Here is an 18,770-nt window from a genome sequence, read left to right as displayed (position 1 = left end):
CCATGTTGGCCAGGATGGCCTCAAACTCCTAACTTCAAGTGATCCACCCACCTCGGCCTCCCAAAGTGCTGGGATTACAGGCGTGAGCCACCATGCCTGGCCAAAACCAATGATTTTCATACAATAAAAACAACATGTCTGAAACAAATCTGCCTTCTGTCCTGAACAATACTTTGAAAGCTATTAGAGTTACTAATAATGCATCAAGATGTGGACCCTTCTAGTAACTGGTTGAGTTTAAAGGAGCAAATAACTGTTAAGATGTTCTAAAGCATTTAATTAAAAAAAATTAACCCACTAAACCCTAAGAAAATGCATGCCATTTTTCTTAATGTTCTTAAATTAAGAACAATAAAGTCACTAAACATTTTTCATTATTTGCAATACTAATTTCTCAAAATGTCAGTAGTCCTCAAAAATTGATTATAATTCCGAAGTTAGAGCCACGGGACTTTATAACAGAGTATATGTCTTACATCAGGAAATCTACTTAATCTCTCTAAGAGCTAAATCTATTTCACATCCAATTCGAACAAGCCTAGATAGTATATTTACTCAGCACATAGTATTTTAGAGGCTGCCTACAGTAAGAAAGCAGCAGTTATTGTCCTTTATTTTTATCATATGAAAGAAACTGCAGGCGAAAAAATGAAAAAAAAAAGATAAAACTAAAAAAGTAAATACAAGAAAGGTGTTTAGGGGAATTTATATAGGGACAAACAACTTTACATAAGAATACTCTTGAGAGTAACACTATACCTAGCATAATACATGGTATCATAATAACACAATCATTAACAATAACATGTTGAAATCAAATAAGAACCATTAAAAGTGGTTAAAATGAAAGGTTTCAGTATCTAAAAATAAGTTTCAGTTACTTATGTGAATAGCCCTATTACCTGATTATGCAGAATAAATCATATCTTCTTTTTAAGTGCAAAACCACTCAAAGTTGTCCAGGCACTGATAACAATTTAATTTACTGAGAAGCCCTACCCCGGGAGAGCAGAGAGATTCAATCCTTTTCTTTTTAAGTGTACAGTCATCCCTTGGTATCCATGGGGGATTGGTTCTAGGACTCTGGAAGATATCAAAATCTGAGGATGCTCAAGTCCTTTATATAAAATGGCATAGTATTTGCAGATAACCTCCACATATCCTCCCATATATTTTAAGTCACCTCTAGATTACTTATAACACCTAACATAATGTAAATGCTATATAAATCATTATACTGTATTTTTACATTGGTATTCTTTTCCAAATATTTTTGATAGGTGGTTGGTTGATAATATAGAATTAACCTTGAGGATGTGGAACTTGCTGATATAGAGGGCTGACCGTATATGGAATGTAAAACATATAATGTGCATGTGTGTGTATATAATTTTTATAAACATATGTATGTATATAAAAGTAAGTAAGTTGTAACATTTATACTACGTTGCAAATTTTGTTTTCTACTACTACATTGTGAATTTTGTTTTCTACTTAAATTTCATTTCAAAGGTTTTGTTCTGTTATAAATTACATTAAGCTTTGTCTAAGACAGCAGTACTTGAGATAGGGTCTAAGGGAAGAGAGTTACTAAAGACACTTCTGGAAAAGTCTTTTTTGAGGGAGATGAAGAGGGAGAAGAAAGGAAACGAATGGAAAAAAGTAAAATTATATTAACTTGGTCACAGTGGATTAAAGTTTCTGTGTAATCCCTCTGGACTAGCAGAAAGCAGACAGAATATGATGTTTACAGGTGAGGAAATAGAAATGATGGGTCTTAGCAACATTTATAGCAAAACCTAAACAGTTACTCAGCTCTTAGGTCTGGAGATAAGCTGTGAATGACATTAAAGAAAAGTTTCTAATATTTTTATAAAAAAGAATAGTAAAAGTGATTAAAACAAAAATCAGAATCTCTGGCAATGCATGTTAATGGTAGAAAAAAAAAACAAAAAAACAAACCATAGATTCTTAAGTGCTAAAATCACCAATCTTAAAGAGCAATGAACTGGCTGGGCACGGTGGCTCACGCCTATAACACTAGCACTTTGGGAGGCTGAGGCAGGTGGATCTTGAGGTCAGGAGTTCAAGACCAGCCTGGCCAACATGGTGAAACCCCTTTACAAATAATTATTTTAATTACTTGTAAACATACAAAAATTAGTTGGGGGTCGTGGCTTACGCCTGTAATCCCAGCTACTTGAGAGGCTGAGAAAGGAGAATTCCTTGAATCCGGGAGGCGGAGGCTGCAGTGAGCCGAGACTGCGTCACTGCACTCCAGCCTGGGTGACAGAGCAAGACTTCATCTTGGGGGGGAAAAAAACAAGCAATTAATAAAAAAGTAATCAGAAGTACAGACGGTGGCCCATGCCTGTAATCCCAGCACTCTGGGAGGCAGAGGAGGACAGGTGACTTGAGGTCAGGAGTTTTTGAGATAGGATCTAAGGGACCACTGGTCAACATGGTGAAACCCCATCTCTACTAAAAAATAAAATTACAAAAATTAGCCAGGTATGGTGGTGCATGCCTGTAATCCCAGCTACTCAGGAGGCTGCTGAGGCAGGAGAATCCCTTGAACCTCGGAGGCGGAGACTGCAGTGAGCCAAGATTGTGCCACTGCACTCCAGCCTGGACCACAGAACAAGACTCCATTTAAAAAAAATAAAAAAATAAAAACGAAAAAAATACAATGAGAATGGGTCAAGTTCTAGTAAGTGAATCTTTCCAAGGAATACTTCCTGACAGGACTAATTTTGGTTCACCTAAGTTAAATAAAAAGGGGAAAAAGTACCTTTACTAGGCTTATTTTTCCATTTATATCCTAATGAGTATATCCAGTGCCTTGGCTCTTAAATTCCTTGGCAAGAAAAATAAACTATTTATTAAATGAATGAACTGCAAGCTGATATTAAGCAAAAGCCAAAGTATTAATAAACCTTTAAGATCAGAAGTAAAAATGTGTTTGGGTTTTAAAGGGCATTATATATTAAGATAGTCAAAGATACTGCCTAGAAGAATTTGGAAGATTTGACATGCAGCAATATACGGCTACCTGGAAGTTAATCACATGCTAAGCAGTAGAGCTTATCAAGACTATTCCATCTTATTAGTGTCCCTCAAGTAACCAGTAGTGACAGAGGATAGCCACACATATTTCCTTTAATAGGAGGGAGCTAAACGTAGTTCCTGATTCACAGAACATCAAGTCAGTTATGGTAGCAAGAAAAGGGCCAAAGTAAACTAAAAAATCTTCGTACTCTTGGTACAGAGATAGGATCCTTTGATTATACCAATAGTCTCCTCATGCTTAGTCTCACATTTCTTATTTTGTCATATCAGACAATAATTTCCATGACAGTTATAAGATTTCCATAACTGTCTTAAACTCAATAATGGTGGTTATTGTTAAAAAGGGGCCACACTGTCTGGAGGCATGCATCACAGACTCCCTGTAAAGGAACTGAAGGAAGCCCAAGACTCTTCCACCCTGGGATTGTGATTGTGTCAACTCTTCTCTGCAATATCTGCGCAAATCCTGGCCCAAAAAATCTAAGAGGTCCTGAGGAGACAGTAGGATAGCTGCTGTCAATGTTCTACAGAGGCTGAGAATTATAACTAACTTTTTGGAAGTCCATTTAAATTCTATTTGGTCTAACTCTTAAGATTCTGAGATCAGTTGCCTCTGAGCTCGAGTAGTGAGAATGGGGCTGGTTTACATTAGATGCCCAGGTACCTTCCTTATGCAAACACCAGTAAAGACCTGTATGTAGGACTGCAGTTCTAAATGCCTGTCTATCATTTTATTTGTGTAAGGCCATAGTTACATACTTACCAAATATATCCAACTGCTTCTGCATTAAGAACTACCACAAATTACTTGAAATTTAGTAGGTATGACCAAAAACATAGGGTTCACACCATCTCTCCTTTTCAATTCTCTCCATTCTCTTACCTTGAGAGGTGGTACTTTTCGCACCTGGACTCTGTCCCCTCTACTGAGAAAGGGCTGTGGTGAGACCTGAAATGGCTGCTGGTGCTGGCGATTCTCAGTGACACGTGGCCTCTTCTCCCAGCTCACAGGGGCCTCTTCTTGGGTAAGGGAAGACTTCCTCTTGAGGCTTTCTGGGCTCTGATCAACAACAGTTGTTAGAGGTTCTTTCATAGTGGTCTCTTGCGGACCTGCTTCTGCTGTGGGCTTCGTTATTGGTTTTTCAACCCCAGGACTCTTGGGTTTGCTTGGCGATGTAACTAAAGATTCTTGGCTTTCACTTTTGTTATAATTAGAAGCTGTGGTGAGATGATTCTTCCCAGATTCCTGTTCAGCAAAGGCGACTGGCTTCTGCTCCAAGAGATCCTCATCCTTTGGGCACTTGATGGGAAGAATGCTGCTAAACTCATGTGTGTTGAGAGCTGAGGAAAGCAGGGGCTCTGTAGATGTGGAGAAGTTCGGCTGCACTTCACCTTGGCTTTCACACTCTTCTCTTCTGCCTGGTGATGACATTTGCAATGCTTCTTCTTTACACTCTGACTGGGGGACTACTGGAACTATTCTGATAAGAGAGGCCTCTGACACAGGCATGGATTTTGGTTGTTCAGCTGGGGTTTTCTTTACTTTGGGATCGCTGGGAGAAGCTGTCAATTTCTTAGAATCTTCAAGGCTCAGGCCAGAACTAAAAAGGGGAAAAAAGAAATATTCTAGTTGAGAAATAGCCCATGTTGTTGAAAGCATTCATTAATAGAGATAATGGGGCCGGGCGTGGTGGCTCATGCCTGTAATCCCAGCACTTTGGGAGGCCGAAGCAAGCGGATCACAAGGTCAGGAGATTGAGACCCTCCTGGCTAACACGATGAAACCCCGTCTCTACTAAAAATTAAAAAAACAGCCAGGCGTGGTGGTGGGCACCTGTAGTCCCAGCTACTCGGGAGGTTGAGGCAGGAGAATGGTGTGAACCCGGGAGGTGGAGGCTGCAGTGAGCTAAGATCGTGCCACTGCACTCCAATCTGAGCAACAGAGAGAGACTCTGTCTCAAAAAAAAAAAAAAAAAAAAAACTAGAGATAATGGAAGATGACAATGCCTAGGAAAACCCCTGAGACAGCAGGTATTCTTCATGTATTATCTTCACTATCATTAGTAGTGAAAGCTCTGGAGTCAGAGTGCCTGGATTCAAATTCTGGCTCTGATACCTACCATCCCTGTGATATTAAGTAGATGACCAGCCTTCTTTACTTCAGTTTCTTCAACTGTTCACTAGGTTTAATTACTTCATAGTGTTGCTATAATAATTAAGTTAATCCATATAAAGTACTTACCTAACACATAATGAAAGCTCAGTAATGGTAGTTATTATTATTACTTCTGCTTATAAAGGGGCCACATTGTCTGGAGGCATGCATCACAGACTACCTGTAAGGGAACTGAAGGAAGCCCAAGACTCTTCCACCCTGGAATTGTGATCAACTCTTCTCTGCAGTATCTGTGCAAACCCCGGCCCAAAAAATCTAAGAGGACCTGAGGAGACAGCTGGCTATCAATGTTCTATAGAGGCTGAGAATTATAGCTGAGTTTTTGGAAAGCCCATTTAAATCCCACTTGGTTTAGCTCTAAAATTCTGAGATCAAGTGTCTCTAAGATATTCTGAGGGTACAGTTCCAATGAGATTCCCATAATGTGGCTTGGCTAAAAGCTAGGCTAATCTGTAAAGGTCATTAGTAACTCTTCTTAATGTTTTAGAATATTGTACAACATGTAAAATCAATGAGCCTTCTTTGGTGACTTTGAAGAGTCAGTACTATGCTTCTGAGATGGAATGACTCGGGACAAAACTGGGCAATAATCAAAAACAGTCTTTCTATAAATGCTGACAGAAATTAACAGTTGACAATAGAAAGACCCATGAACTGTTGTAATGCTCTATCTGCTTAAGAAGGAGAGATGGGCCAGGCACAGTGACTCATGCCTATAATCCCAGCACTTTGGGAGGTGGGCAGATCGCTTGAACACAGGAGTTTCAGACCAGCCTGTGCAACAGGGCAAAACCCCACCTCTACAAAAAATACAGTAATTAGCTGGGTGTAGTGGCATGCACCTGTAGTCCCAGCTATCGGGAGGCTGAGGTGGAAGGACTGCCTAAGCCCAGGAGGTTAAGGCTACAGTAAACCATGATTGTACCACTTCCACTGCACTCCAGCCTGGGGGACAGAGTGAGACCCTGTCTTTAAAAAAAAAAGAAAAAGAAAGAAAGAAAGAAAAAGAGAAAAAAAAAAGGAGGGAATGAACAAATATTCGTAGAATTACTGCTACCTGCAATAATAGTCTAAATGTACAAAACATCACTTCTATAGCTCAATGCTCATACCAAAAATGTAGAAAAATCAACTTATAGAACTCTTTTTTGAGACAGGGTCTCGCTTCGTCGCCCAGGCTGGAGTGTAACGGTGCAATCTTGGCCACTGCAACCTCCACCTCCCAGGTTTAAGCGATGCTCCCACCTGAGCCTGGGTCTACAGGCACGCACCACTATACCCAGCTAATTTTTTGGTATTTTTTGTAGAGATGCATTTTGCCATGTTGCCCAAGTTGGTCTTGAATTCCTGGGCTCAAGTGATCCACCCACCTCAGCCTCCCAAAGCACTGGGATAGAGGTGTGAGCCACCCCACCCGGCCACAGTTTATGGAACTCTTAATCTCAATAGGAGTATTTCCTAAATGACTGTGAAGGAGATGGATAAATACTACTTGGAGACAAGGAAAAGGAGCACTTAGTTTTCAAGCTGTGGTTACAGGTCTCCTTAAGAGCTGCCACTGGTGTGCAGAAGGAAGGAAGGGAGACTAACAAGTAGGAGTCCAGGTGTTCAATCCTATTTCAAACAAAACATCTCCCTTATCATCTATTTAAATGTCCTATTACAATTTCATTGTTGGACCTTTTGTTGAGGGGAAAAAACTGATTTAGGCTACAGCCTCTTTTAAACAGAATTTATATCTTTATTCAGCTATGTACATCTCCCAGAGTGCCTTTTACAGAGGACAGGCTGTTTAATTACAGGTTGGTTCTAATAGTCCACATTAAAGAATTCCTAAGATTCCTTAGTGATTCTAGATAGCTACATTTTGGGATAATTAACTACTATAAAAAGTGGACAGAAACTCAGCATTCTGACCAGGAGTGGTGGCTCACACCTGTAATCCCAGCACTTTGGGAGGCTGAGGAGGGCAGATCACCTGAGGTCAGGAGTTCTAGACCAGCCTGGCCAACATGGTAAAACCCCAACTCCACTAAAAATACAAAATTTTCCAGGTGTGGTGGTACATGTCTGTAATCCCAGATACTGGGGAGGCTGAGGCAGGAGAATTGCTTGAACCCGGGAGGCGGAGGTTGCAGTGAGTCTGAGATTGCACCACTGTACTCCAGCCTGGGCAACAAGAGTGAAACTGTCTCAAAAAAAAAAAAAACAAAAAATGAACTTCAGTATTCTTCTATCTTATAAAGTAACCAGAAGAAAAGCCAATCTTTTCAAAGAAAGGGACTCCTAATTCAAGGTTTTTTTTTTTTTTTAAATGTTTTTTTTTTTTTTTTTTTTTGAGACAGAATTTTGTTCTTTTTGCCCAGGCTGGATGGAGTGCAATGGCACAATCCTGGCTCATGGCAACCTCCGCCTCTCAGGTTCAAGTAATTCTCCACGCCCAACTAATTTTGTATTGTTTTAGTAGAGACGGGGTTTCACCATGTTGCTCAGGCTGGTCTCAAATTCCAGCCCTCAGGTGATCAGCCCGCCTCGGCCTCCCAAAGTGCTGGGATTATAGGCGTGAGCTACTGCGCCCGGCTAAAAAATTTATTTTTAAAGAAGCCATGTCACCTACAATGACAGTTTTAAGGGTAAAGGATTATGAATAATCTAATTCTGTGAATCCGTGATTCATAATAAGAAAAAATTTCTTCCAAAGAAGAATCAGTGAGACAAGAACAAAAACAAAAACAAAAACAAAAAAAAACAGAAGGAAACTGGGGCCTAGATCTTCTCTGAGGGTAATGAGATAAAGCACTATATGACATATTTACAGGAATTAACACTTGGTTTATAGAACCTGTCTTAATATTACCTCTGCCCATAGTAGCTTTCAAAGAATTGTTCTTTCCATGGCTCCACTTTTTTCTCCTTCTCAATCTCTTGTCGAATTCTCACCTGCATCTCAGGTGTAAACTCACCTGCAATGTACCCAAAAAAGGATATTCAATAGAAAAATGCTATTTGCAACATGTAACTATTTATAAATCATGAAAGACTCATGCAGGAATCAGAATACTATCACGTGAAAGTAACAGCAACTCCCCAAACCTCCTCACTGTGAAGGAGGACCTAAATGCCATTAGGTGAAATAAAAATATGTTTGCACACCACTCCATGTAGCTTTCAGTACTCAGCTGAGGCTGACACAGCCTTTTCTCTGGGCTTCCCTGTGGTACCTTCCTCACACTCCAAACATCACATTCCATACAGATTTATCTCTTACATAGAACTTCCAATTTATTTTCCACTAAAAGAAAAAGTGATGTGCTTTCAATAAACTATGCCACTGGGCATTTTTACTATTTTAAAGTTCAGTTTCTCCAAGGCAACTTAATTTTAGGCTTTTTATGTCTAACTGCATAAAGAAAAGCTATGGTCCTACTTAAAAGCATTCGAGATTCCAGTAAAAAGGTAGGGAGTTATTCTGGAGTTGTCGGTTTTCTAATTGTTCCAGAAATGGTACCAGGCTAATGCTCTAGCAAGAAGATACTCAACATGCCAAAGACCCAGCTGCTCTGAATATGCCATTTATTTGCATATACTACCAACCACCTCAATCTTTCCCACTCCATCAGCAGAGAACAGTGAATGTGCTTGGTAGGCCATCTTCAAACTTGTGGCTCAGATAGGCTGCTCCCTTTTATACTCTAATACCCAGGACATCAAGGAATAAGAGGTAGAAATGGCAGAATTTGAAGTTTAAGACCTCCTGGGGGTGAGAAGAAGGAGAGGAAAAGTGTTAGAGGACCGTGGACATCACAGTCACGGGCAAAGGATTGGGAAAAGAGGGATTTGGCTGTCAGAATCCAACCCAGAACTCCTGCTGTTGAGTCTACTGTGTATCTGAAAATGAGGAATAAAATGTACTGAACCCTGTTCACATATATACAGTGTTCCAAGTTGCTGTTCATAAAATATGATCACATGACTATAGGTACAGCAGTCACTTGTTTGCATGTTTAAAAAAAAAGTTAACACTGATAATAATAATCGCAGTATCACTGCTGACAGTGCCTACTTGCAAAAAAGTGGGGACTGAGGAAGTAAATGCTTTACCAATTTATTGTTAGTTAAAGAAAGGTACCGGTAGAAATGGTATGTTTTAATCTTTCCAAAAAAAATGGGGGTCTCTGCCCCAAAAAAATCTGTAGGAAAAAGAAAGGTCCAAAGTAATCAGAGCAAGAGATCCCTCCTACATGGAATTTCTTCTAAAAGAAGAGGATGGGAAAAGTCAACAATTTCAAAAAACAATCTAGATTATATATTAGCTCTTCATTTAACTTAATTGTTACAGAGCTGACAGAAAATAAACAATGAATAGCATTCCTAATGCGTTCCTTACAAATGTATATATTTTAAAGTCTCTCCCACTTGTTTAAGGCTATTCTTTGGTATACGACTTTTCAAGTGCTATTTTTTATTCCATGTATACTGAAAACAGATATAATAAAAATAATTCAGCCAGTGGTTTTACTTACGTCTGCGTATTAGAATCGTTTGGGAAAACTTTGAAACAAATCAACAAACAAAACCAATAAAGCTCTGACACTAACCCAGAGCAATAAAAACAAAATCATTGACAGTGGCGTCTGCACATCAGTATTTTTAAAAATACCACAGGTGTTTTTCAGCTGTAGAGGTGAAGAACTGCTAGTACTGACAGATACTACATGCAGTGCCCACACACAATCAGTCATTAGAAGCATGGCACACATGGCAGACCAGTGACCATAGTCAGTAATTTTTGGTCATGATCCATACTTACTACAATGTTCTGACTGCCAATTAACTGTCCATTTCAAAAGGCTGAATTTTATATTATATGAAATATAAAATATGATATATATGAAATATATGATTATATGAAATATAATATATGAAATATACCTTAATGAAGTGATCTTTTAAAAAGCTCTGATTGCTTTTATTGTTAGTTTTATTGAAGCTAGGTAGTAATAAACAGGTTATCTCACTGCTTACCAAACTGGGATGCAGAGCACCATAAAGTGACTAGTTCTACACTCTTATTAGGGAGCCTAATAAAATTTCAATTCCTAGGCATTAATGTAGAATTGCTGAATCACAATCTTTAGGAGCAGGGCACAAAAATCTGTATTTTTTAATTTCTTGGAAGCTTTATATCATTAAAGAAACATATTGCTGGACTCCATCTGGTGTTAACCTGGTAACATAAGCACTAGATAAAAGTCTAACAACATGTTTCACACAGGATAGTTGATTCTATCCTATCGTAACATCCTGTTGTCCTTTACCTTCCAAAACTGCTTAAATTACCTGATGAGGAAGAGAGGTGTTCTGGGTGCACACACCACCTGGGAGACATATTAGGTAGAGCACTTACCTTCTGAGAGTCTTTCCTTCCAGCCTTGGGCTGCTGAAGTGAAGAATTCATTGTTAAGGGCTGAGCCATTTAACTTCATTAAACCATCTGGACCAACCTGGGTCAAAGAATAAGCCAAGGAAAGTTTACAAAGAAAGTGAAAGGTATCATGTGGTATTTGACTTTCCTTTCATTTTAGAAAAGAATGTATATATATTTAATTTTATAGAAATATGAATATCTCATCCTATGTGCTTATTCAGGACAACTCTGTTATTTAATGTAATATCACTTTGTTCTAAAACATTGCTTTCCTATTCACCTCTCCTCACTCCTCTCTCCATTCACACCCATTCCCTAATAATTAAAAATCTACTCACAGAACCACACATAAAGTGCTGGAACAACTGGCTATCCAATCAGTAGAAAATAAAGCTGAATCCCAGATTCAAATAATGTAAAAAAAAAAAAAAGGATGGATTAAAAATCTAAATGTAAATTTTAAGTCAAAAACAAGTTTTTTGAAGAAAATTAAGAAAACGATTTGGACATCCTCGAGACTGAGGAACTCTTCTTAACCCAACTTTACTTTCCAAACCTATGTGGGTCAACATCATTTCCCCCGGCTCTACAGCAGAAAATGGTAAACTTTCTGTAAAGGGCTAGACCACAAATACTTTAACTGTGCAGGCCATATGGCTTGATTTCAGTTACTCAACTCTGCCACGGTAGCACAAAAGTAGTTATGGACAATATGAAAACTAATAGGAGTGGCTTTAAGCCAATAAAACTTCATTAATCAGGCAGTCAGCTGGAAATTGCTTAGTGGGCTGTAGTTTGCTGACTGCTGATTCATACTCCAGAGAACTGGTATAAGGGTAATGGTGTTCCTATAAAAGCAGTTTATCCAGTCTCTACTTGAGTATTACAGTGATAAGCAAGTTACTCCACTACAAGATAATATATTCTGCAGTTTAATCCTCCAACTGTGAAAAAGTTATTTTAACCCCAAATCTGCTTTCTGTATAACAAAAGTTTACCTCTTCCATATCATGGGCCTTCAAATATACTGAAAGAGAGGTGTTTTGATCCAAACCTATGTTTTTCTCTGGTCTAAATATTTTTCTACTGCTCATTGCTGGATACTCCACACAGTGAAGTATGGCTTCAAACTTTTCATTCTTTAAACACTCTAAATTTCATCTGATAGTAGTTTGTATTTCACTTAATCGAAATTCCATATTCTCTACACATAGGGACAATGTTAATCAGATTACTGTAGGCTCCAATCATGTTAACAAATGAAAAACTAGCCAAGTAACCTCCTATTAAGAATACCCGGGCTGGGCACAGTGGCTCACATCTGTAATCCCAGCACTCTGGGAGGCCGAGGCAGGCGGATCACGAGGTCAGGAGATCGAGACCATCCTGGCTAACACGTGAAACCCCATCTCTACTAAAAATACAAAAAAAAAAAAAAAAAAAAAACTAGCCCGGTGTGGTGGCACACGCCTGTAATCCCAGCCACTCAGGAGGCTGAGGCAGGAGAATTGCTTGAATCCGGGAGGCGGAGGTTGCCGTGAACCGAGATCCAGCCAATGCACTCCAGCCTGGGGGACAGAGCGAGACTCCGTCTCAAAAAAAAAAAAAAAAAAGATGAGCACAATCTCCAAGAGGTTCTCTTAAAACTGCTGAAACTTCAGTCTCCTAACTTGTTCTAACCAAGAACTGGCATCCTCAAGCTATAATTTCTACAAGAGTTATGGTAGGGAGACCAGTCACCAAGAAGAACCGGGTTCACTTCTTTGCCCCCACCTCTATAAGAATACCTCATTTATTTGGGCTCTCTGGACAATGGACTCTGAACTCCTTCGACATGTTCTGATTCATAACACTATGAAATTGTTATCAATGATGTCTAGTAGAAAGATGATTTTCAGAATTAGAAAGATTTAGTTTTAACTCAATAAGTCAATTAGCTAATAATGAATTCTGTAGCTTACTTATTCTGTTATCGTCTTACTATGAACAAGAGTGTAACTAGTTCTTTTACTGTGTAAACTAAGGAAAACATCTCCCTCTCATCATTTTAATAAACATTCTTAAAAGTTGGAGGTTAGGGAGACCTATCACATTACTTGGAACACAGTTGAGATTTTTTAAAATCTCACAAGTGAAGAAAGCTTAAAAAATCGTAATTCTTCTATCTTCCTTTTCCAGAGGGAGGAAACAGAAGATCAGAAGAGGGAGTGACTTGGTACACTGTTTTCCTTGATGAAAGCCAAAGTCTCAGACCTTTATTTCTGACCAAGGTAAATCACTAAAGTTCTCTGGTCCCTGCCTGTATGCTTGCCAGACGTTTGGCATTTCTTTTTGCTACTTTTTTTAAAAGTATAACTTGTATTGGGTTTTAAGTTCTCTATTATGGAAGTAATAAATGTTTCTCTTAGAAAAATGTAAAAAAAGAATGCAAACTGCGAACATTCTCAAGTCCACCACTGTTCATACCATGTTGCATTGTCTTTCCAGCTGTATTTATTTATCTGAACCTATGTTTTTGGCTTATTCCTGACATTTCCCACTCCACTGAGGCACTGGCCCACATCCTGTTGATACTGGACCAAGACAACTCTTTCTCCTGAAGTTTACGTTTTTTTTTTTTTCTTGAGATGAAGTTTCACTCTGTCACTCAGGCTGGTGTCCAGTGGCACCATCTTGGCTCACTGCAATCTCTGCCTCCCAGGTTCAAGTGATTCTCCTGCCTTCACCTCCCGAGTAGCTGGGATTACAGGCACCTGCCACCACACCCAGCTAATTTTTGTATTTTTAGTAGAGACGGGGTTTTGCCCTGTTGGCCAGGCTGGTCTTGAACTCCGGACCACAGGTGATCCACCCTCCTTGGCTGCCCAAAGTGCTGGGACTACAGGTGTGAGCCACCATGACCGGCCTCCTCCTGAACTTCATTCTATGGATGTCTACATCCTAATACAGTCAAAATAATTCTGTAATCTTGAAATTCTGGCAGGAGAATTTTTCTTTTTTTCCTAAGCCTTAAAAAGCTCACCTATTAAGAAACTTATGTAAAAATATTCTTACTTCTCAGTACCATTAATACCACTTTACAAGTATATATAAACAGCTATTTTTAAAATCTTAAGGAGTTCAATGACGCACCTGTCGATCTACCTCTGGGAGTAGTAGAAGCAGTCGCTGTTGGCAATCTCCAGGAAGGACTGAAAATGTGTGCTTGTTGATCAGTGCTCGCAGATTTGTATTAACCAGAATGGAGTCCGGTGTCTCAACGTCAATGTCGGCACATTTAGTTCTTTTCATTTGTCCTACAAAAATGGAAAAGGATTGTTTGGGCCTCCTTCACAAGTCCTGTTTCTATATAAACTGTAGCTTTCTGTGCAGTATAAAAAATCCACAATTGTAAGCATTTAAATATCACACTGTGAAGAAGGTAACACTTAAGATCTTAGGATTTCCTTCTAAGACTAACAAAACAAGTATTGTTCATTTATAGAGGATAAAAGAATACAATGTATCTATCTTCTTTGCATAAATAGAACAAAGTCTGTAAAAATGGGTCTTCTACCATACTAAAACTGCATTTTATGTTTGACACTAGATTATTTCCCCCAAAAAACTGAGAAAGTTTATGATAAATGATAGGAAGAATGTCTAAGAAAGAAAATCCAAATCTACAAATCATACTGACATCCTTTGCCTCTTTTCATGACTTTTTTTTTCACTGATTTTAATTTGCATTGGCTAAAAATGTTATGATTTAATAGCTTAGCAGTTTTAGGAAATCTGTCCACAACCAGAAGGTTACAATCTTTCAAAAAACTGAGTACACAAAGGATTAAAATGTAAATAAAAATTTATATATATATACAAAAGACCAACTTGGAAAAAATATTTGGAAGCCATGACAAAGGGCTGCTATTCTTCATATGAAAATAACAATTACAGCTGGGCGTGGTGGCTCAAGCCTGTAATCCCAGCACTTTGGGAGGCCGAGACGGGTGGATCACGAGGTCAGGAGATCGAGACCATCCTGGCTAACACGATGAAACCCCGTCTCTACTAAAAAAAAATACAACAAACTAGCCAGGCGAGGTGGCGGGGGCCTGTAGTCCCAGCTACTCGGGAGGCTGAGGCAGGAGAATGGCGTGAACCCAGGAGGTGGAGCTTGCAGTGAGCTGAGATTCGGCCACTGCACTCCAGCCTGGGCGACAGAGCAAGACTCTGTCTCAAAAAAAAAAAAAAGAAAGTAGCAATTACAAATTAATAAGAAAAAGACAAATACCACCAAGAGAAAAATGAGCAAAGAAAATTAAAAGGTAATTCAGTCCACTAACCTTAAGTAGATGCTAAGATATTAATATTTTTTTAAAATGCAAATTAAACCAATGAACATAAAATATTATTTGTCTATGAAATGGCAAAATATTGCAATATGGTAATGGGAATATGCAGGCGAAAAAAGCAAAAAGCACTTTCAAATACTGCTGATGGGGCTGAATCAGCATAATCTTATAAAATAAAATCTAACAATATCTAGCAAAATGTTAACCTACATAATACTCTGGGACCCATACAATCATACACCCTCTGCCTCCTGGGGGAAGCACAAACAAAAGAAAGGATTTCCCTCAGATTAATCCCATTGGATTCCTACAAATTAAAATCTAGCATTACTATTTCAGAAGGATTACCCAAAAAAATGAGAAGTTATGACACTACAAGAATCATTAGAAACTAAAAATAACAGATGGAGACCTAGAAGTACTGAAGCTATCAGATATATAGAATACAGAATTGCTATGTACAAAATGTTTAAGGAAATAAAGAATGTAATTACAAAAATAAGGACAAAACAAGAATACATAGACTTTAAAAAATGGGACATCTAGAAATGTAGAATAAAAATTGATGAAACTGATTAAACAGTAGTTTCACATTAAAGAGGGTCTACACTATATAGCCAAACAATTTACCCTCAATTTACCCAATTTATACTCTCAGAATGTAAGAGAAGATAAAATATTTTTAGAGGTTTAGCAAAAACATAAATGACAGAATGAGAAGGTCTAACAAATACGTGACTGAAGATCAAGAATGAGAAAATGAAGAGAATGGAAAAAAGGCAATATTCCAAGAACTGACAGTTGTACGTTTACAGCAACTGATGAAAACCACAAACCTAAAGCTCTAGAAGTGGAACATATTCCAAAGAGGACAGAAAGAAATCCATGCAGAGACCCAGCATAGCAAAAGTGTTTATCAAAGACAAAGAGAATAGCTTGAAAGCATCCACGAGGATGGGAACAATCACATAAAAAGGAATGAAAGAACAGCAGTAAACTTCTTAATACAATGGAATTTAGAATAAGGTAACAATATCTGTAAAATGCTGAGAAAATAATCACTAACCTACAAATGCATGTCCACCAAACGATCCTTTGAAAATGAACACGAAAGAAGGACATTTATAAACCAAAACTGAAGGCATTCACTACTCAGAAACCTGATACAAATACAGTTCTTACTGTACTTCAGGAAAGAAAATCATTGCAGAATGGGTTGAAATACAATAGAAAAGGTAAACATGTAGATAAATATATGTACACATTGTTTATATAAAATAATAGCATTCTAGTGTCTGATGTGTGAGGTTAAAAACAAAACACAAAAAAAGACAATTAATATTTATTTAAGTCCAGATATAAAAGATAAGCGCTGAACTGTTGTATTTCCACTGTTCTGGAGGAAAATCAAGATGGTTACTTTTAAGAATTAAAGACATAGGCCGGGCGTGGTGGCTCAGGCCTGTAATCCCAGCACTTTGGGAGGCTGAGACGGGAGGATCACGAGGTCAGGAGATCGAGACCATCCTGGCTAACACAGTGAAACCCTGTCTCTGCTAAAAACTACAAAAAACTAGCTGGGCGAGGTGGCGGCGTTTGTAGTCCTAGCTACTCAGGAGGCTGAGGCAGGAGAATGGCATGAACCCGGGAGGTGGAGCTTGCAGGGAGCTGAGATCCAGCCACAGCACTCCAGCCTGGGCAACAGAGCGAGACTCCGTCTCAAAAAAAAAAAGAAAGACATATCACATTTAACTAAAAAATATTTAGAACTATGATATATCAATTTTTTAAAATGTGTGGTACCATTTAAGGAATCACTAACCACTAAAAGAGAAATCGAGTGCATACCAAACTCAGTAAAGAGAAAAAAAAGGCTACAAGAGAATTAATATGAATATACCAAAAAAAAAAAAAAAATTAGTAAAGCTAAAACCTTTTCAGAAATTTAAAAAAAGAGTAAGAAAGAGACTGGGAGCAGTGGCCCATGCCTGTAATCCCAGCACTGTGGGAGGCTAAAGCAGGCGAATCACTTAAGGACAGGAGCTCAAGACCAGCCTAGCCAACATGGTGAAACTCCATTTCTACTAAAAATAAAAAATTAGCTGGGTGTGGTGGTGGGTGCCTGTAATCCCAGCTACTCAGGAGGCTGAGACAGGAGAATCACTTGAACCTGGGAGGCAGAGGTTGCAGTGACCCGAGATCGCGCCACTGCACTCCAGCCTGGGTGACAGAGCGCAACTCTTTCTCAAAAAAAAAAAAAAGAGTAAGAAAGGAAACAAGAAACATAGCGATAGGATAAAAAACTAAGACTGTAGAAACAAGTCCAAATATTAACAAATACAGTAAATGTAAATAAATAAAACTCATCAAATGAGAGCTTGTCACTGGGTTGAAACCAAAACAAAGAAATTTCAGCTAGTTATAAGCTATTTAGAGAGCGATTATGTAAAGCACAAGGACACAGAAAAGAAGTCACACACAAGGCAAAAACAAACCATGCATTTATTAACATCGAATGAAAGATTCTTTTAGTAAAAAGACTTACTGATGATTGATAAGGTAAATAAACATTCAATCCATCAGAAAGATTTTAAACATGAAAACATCCAATATAAAGTAACTTCAAAACATGTGAAATAAAAACTGAAAGAACAGGGAAAACTGGACAAACCCACTATTTGGATAGGAAATTTCAACACATCTCTCTCAATTATTAATAAATCAAGCAAACCAAAAGCAGCTATCACTCACTTAAAAAGCTGATTTCAGGCCAGGTGCAGGGGGCTCATGCCTCTAATCCCAGCCCAGCACTTTGGGAGGCTGAGGCGGGTGGTATCACGAGGTCTGGAGTTCGAGACCAGCCTGACCAACACGGTGAAACCCTGTCTCTATTAAAAATACAAAAATTAGCCAGGAGTGGTGACATGCGCCTATAATCCCAGCTACTCAGGAGGCTGAGGCAGGAGAATTGCTTGAACCTGGGAGGTGGAGGTTGCAGTGAGCCAAGATCATGCCACTGCACTCCAGCCTGGGTGACTGAGCAAGACTCCATGTCAAAAAAAAAAAAGCTGATTTCAGATTAACAAGCTTGCTCTAACAAACACAGAACTCTGTGTTGAACGACTAGAGTATACCTACAAAATTCAGTATCATTAGGTCAAAAAAAGGAGGTCTCAGTAAATTTTGAGTAATAGTAGTGCGGTAACAGCAACAACAGCAGCAGCAAACTTACACAGGGCTTCCTAAGTGCCAGACACTGTTCTAAGCATTTACATATATTCACTCATTTATTTGTCATACAACCCTATGAAGTAGGTAACTATTACGACCCCATTTCACAGATGAAGAAAGTGAGACCCAGATATAACTTGCCCAAATCACATTATTAAGTTAGTGTAGGAATTTAAACCCAGGCAATTTGATTTTAAAGTCTTTTGTTCATCAATATACCACATAGGCATAAGCATCACACAGTCCATGCATGATATCTGACCAGAGGCTTCATAACAAAAAGATAAACAAAAATCCCTATATATTTGGAAATTAACAACAACAAACCAAAAAAACTTCAAAATAACTCCTGGGCCAAAGAACAAATTACAATAAAATTTTAAATCTTTTCAAAGTGAATAATAAAAACAGTGTCTAAGAGGTAAATGTTATCTGTAAATTCAAATAGTACCTAAAGATACAAATTAAAAACAAAGGTTTCTACATTCAAACCCAACCTTCCTGCCAGAAATGACATTTTAAATTGGATGAC

At 38.5% G+C, this 18,770-nt stretch overlaps 1 protein-coding gene across 3 annotated transcripts in view; it reads right to left on the bottom strand.

Moving 5' to 3' along the window:
- ASXL2 (ASXL transcriptional regulator 2) overlaps window positions 1-18,770 on the bottom strand; it is a 162,133-nt gene that overhangs the window by 7,903 nt on the left and 135,460 nt on the right. For all 3 annotated transcript variants that reach the window (XM_033176342.1, XM_033176343.1, XM_033176344.1), the window contains 4 exons: window positions 13,806-13,969; window positions 10,653-10,749; window positions 8,103-8,208; window positions 3,953-4,670 (listed from right to left, as the gene is read on the bottom strand). In XM_033176342.1, the coding sequence (XP_033032233.1) occupies window positions 3,953-4,670; window positions 8,103-8,208; window positions 10,653-10,749; window positions 13,806-13,969 (1,085 nt within the window). The remainder of the gene's footprint in view (window positions 1-3,952; window positions 4,671-8,102; window positions 8,209-10,652; window positions 10,750-13,805; window positions 13,970-18,770) is intronic.

Source organism: Trachypithecus francoisi, unplaced genomic scaffold (assembly GCF_009764315.1).
Source record: "Trachypithecus francoisi isolate TF-2019V2 unplaced genomic scaffold, Tfra_2.0 Lachesis_group17, whole genome shotgun sequence".
Lineage (NCBI taxonomy): Eukaryota > Metazoa > Chordata > Mammalia > Primates > Cercopithecidae > Trachypithecus > Trachypithecus francoisi.
Note: the sequence above shows the minus strand (reverse complement) of the source record. Positions and strands in the feature narration are given on the sequence as shown.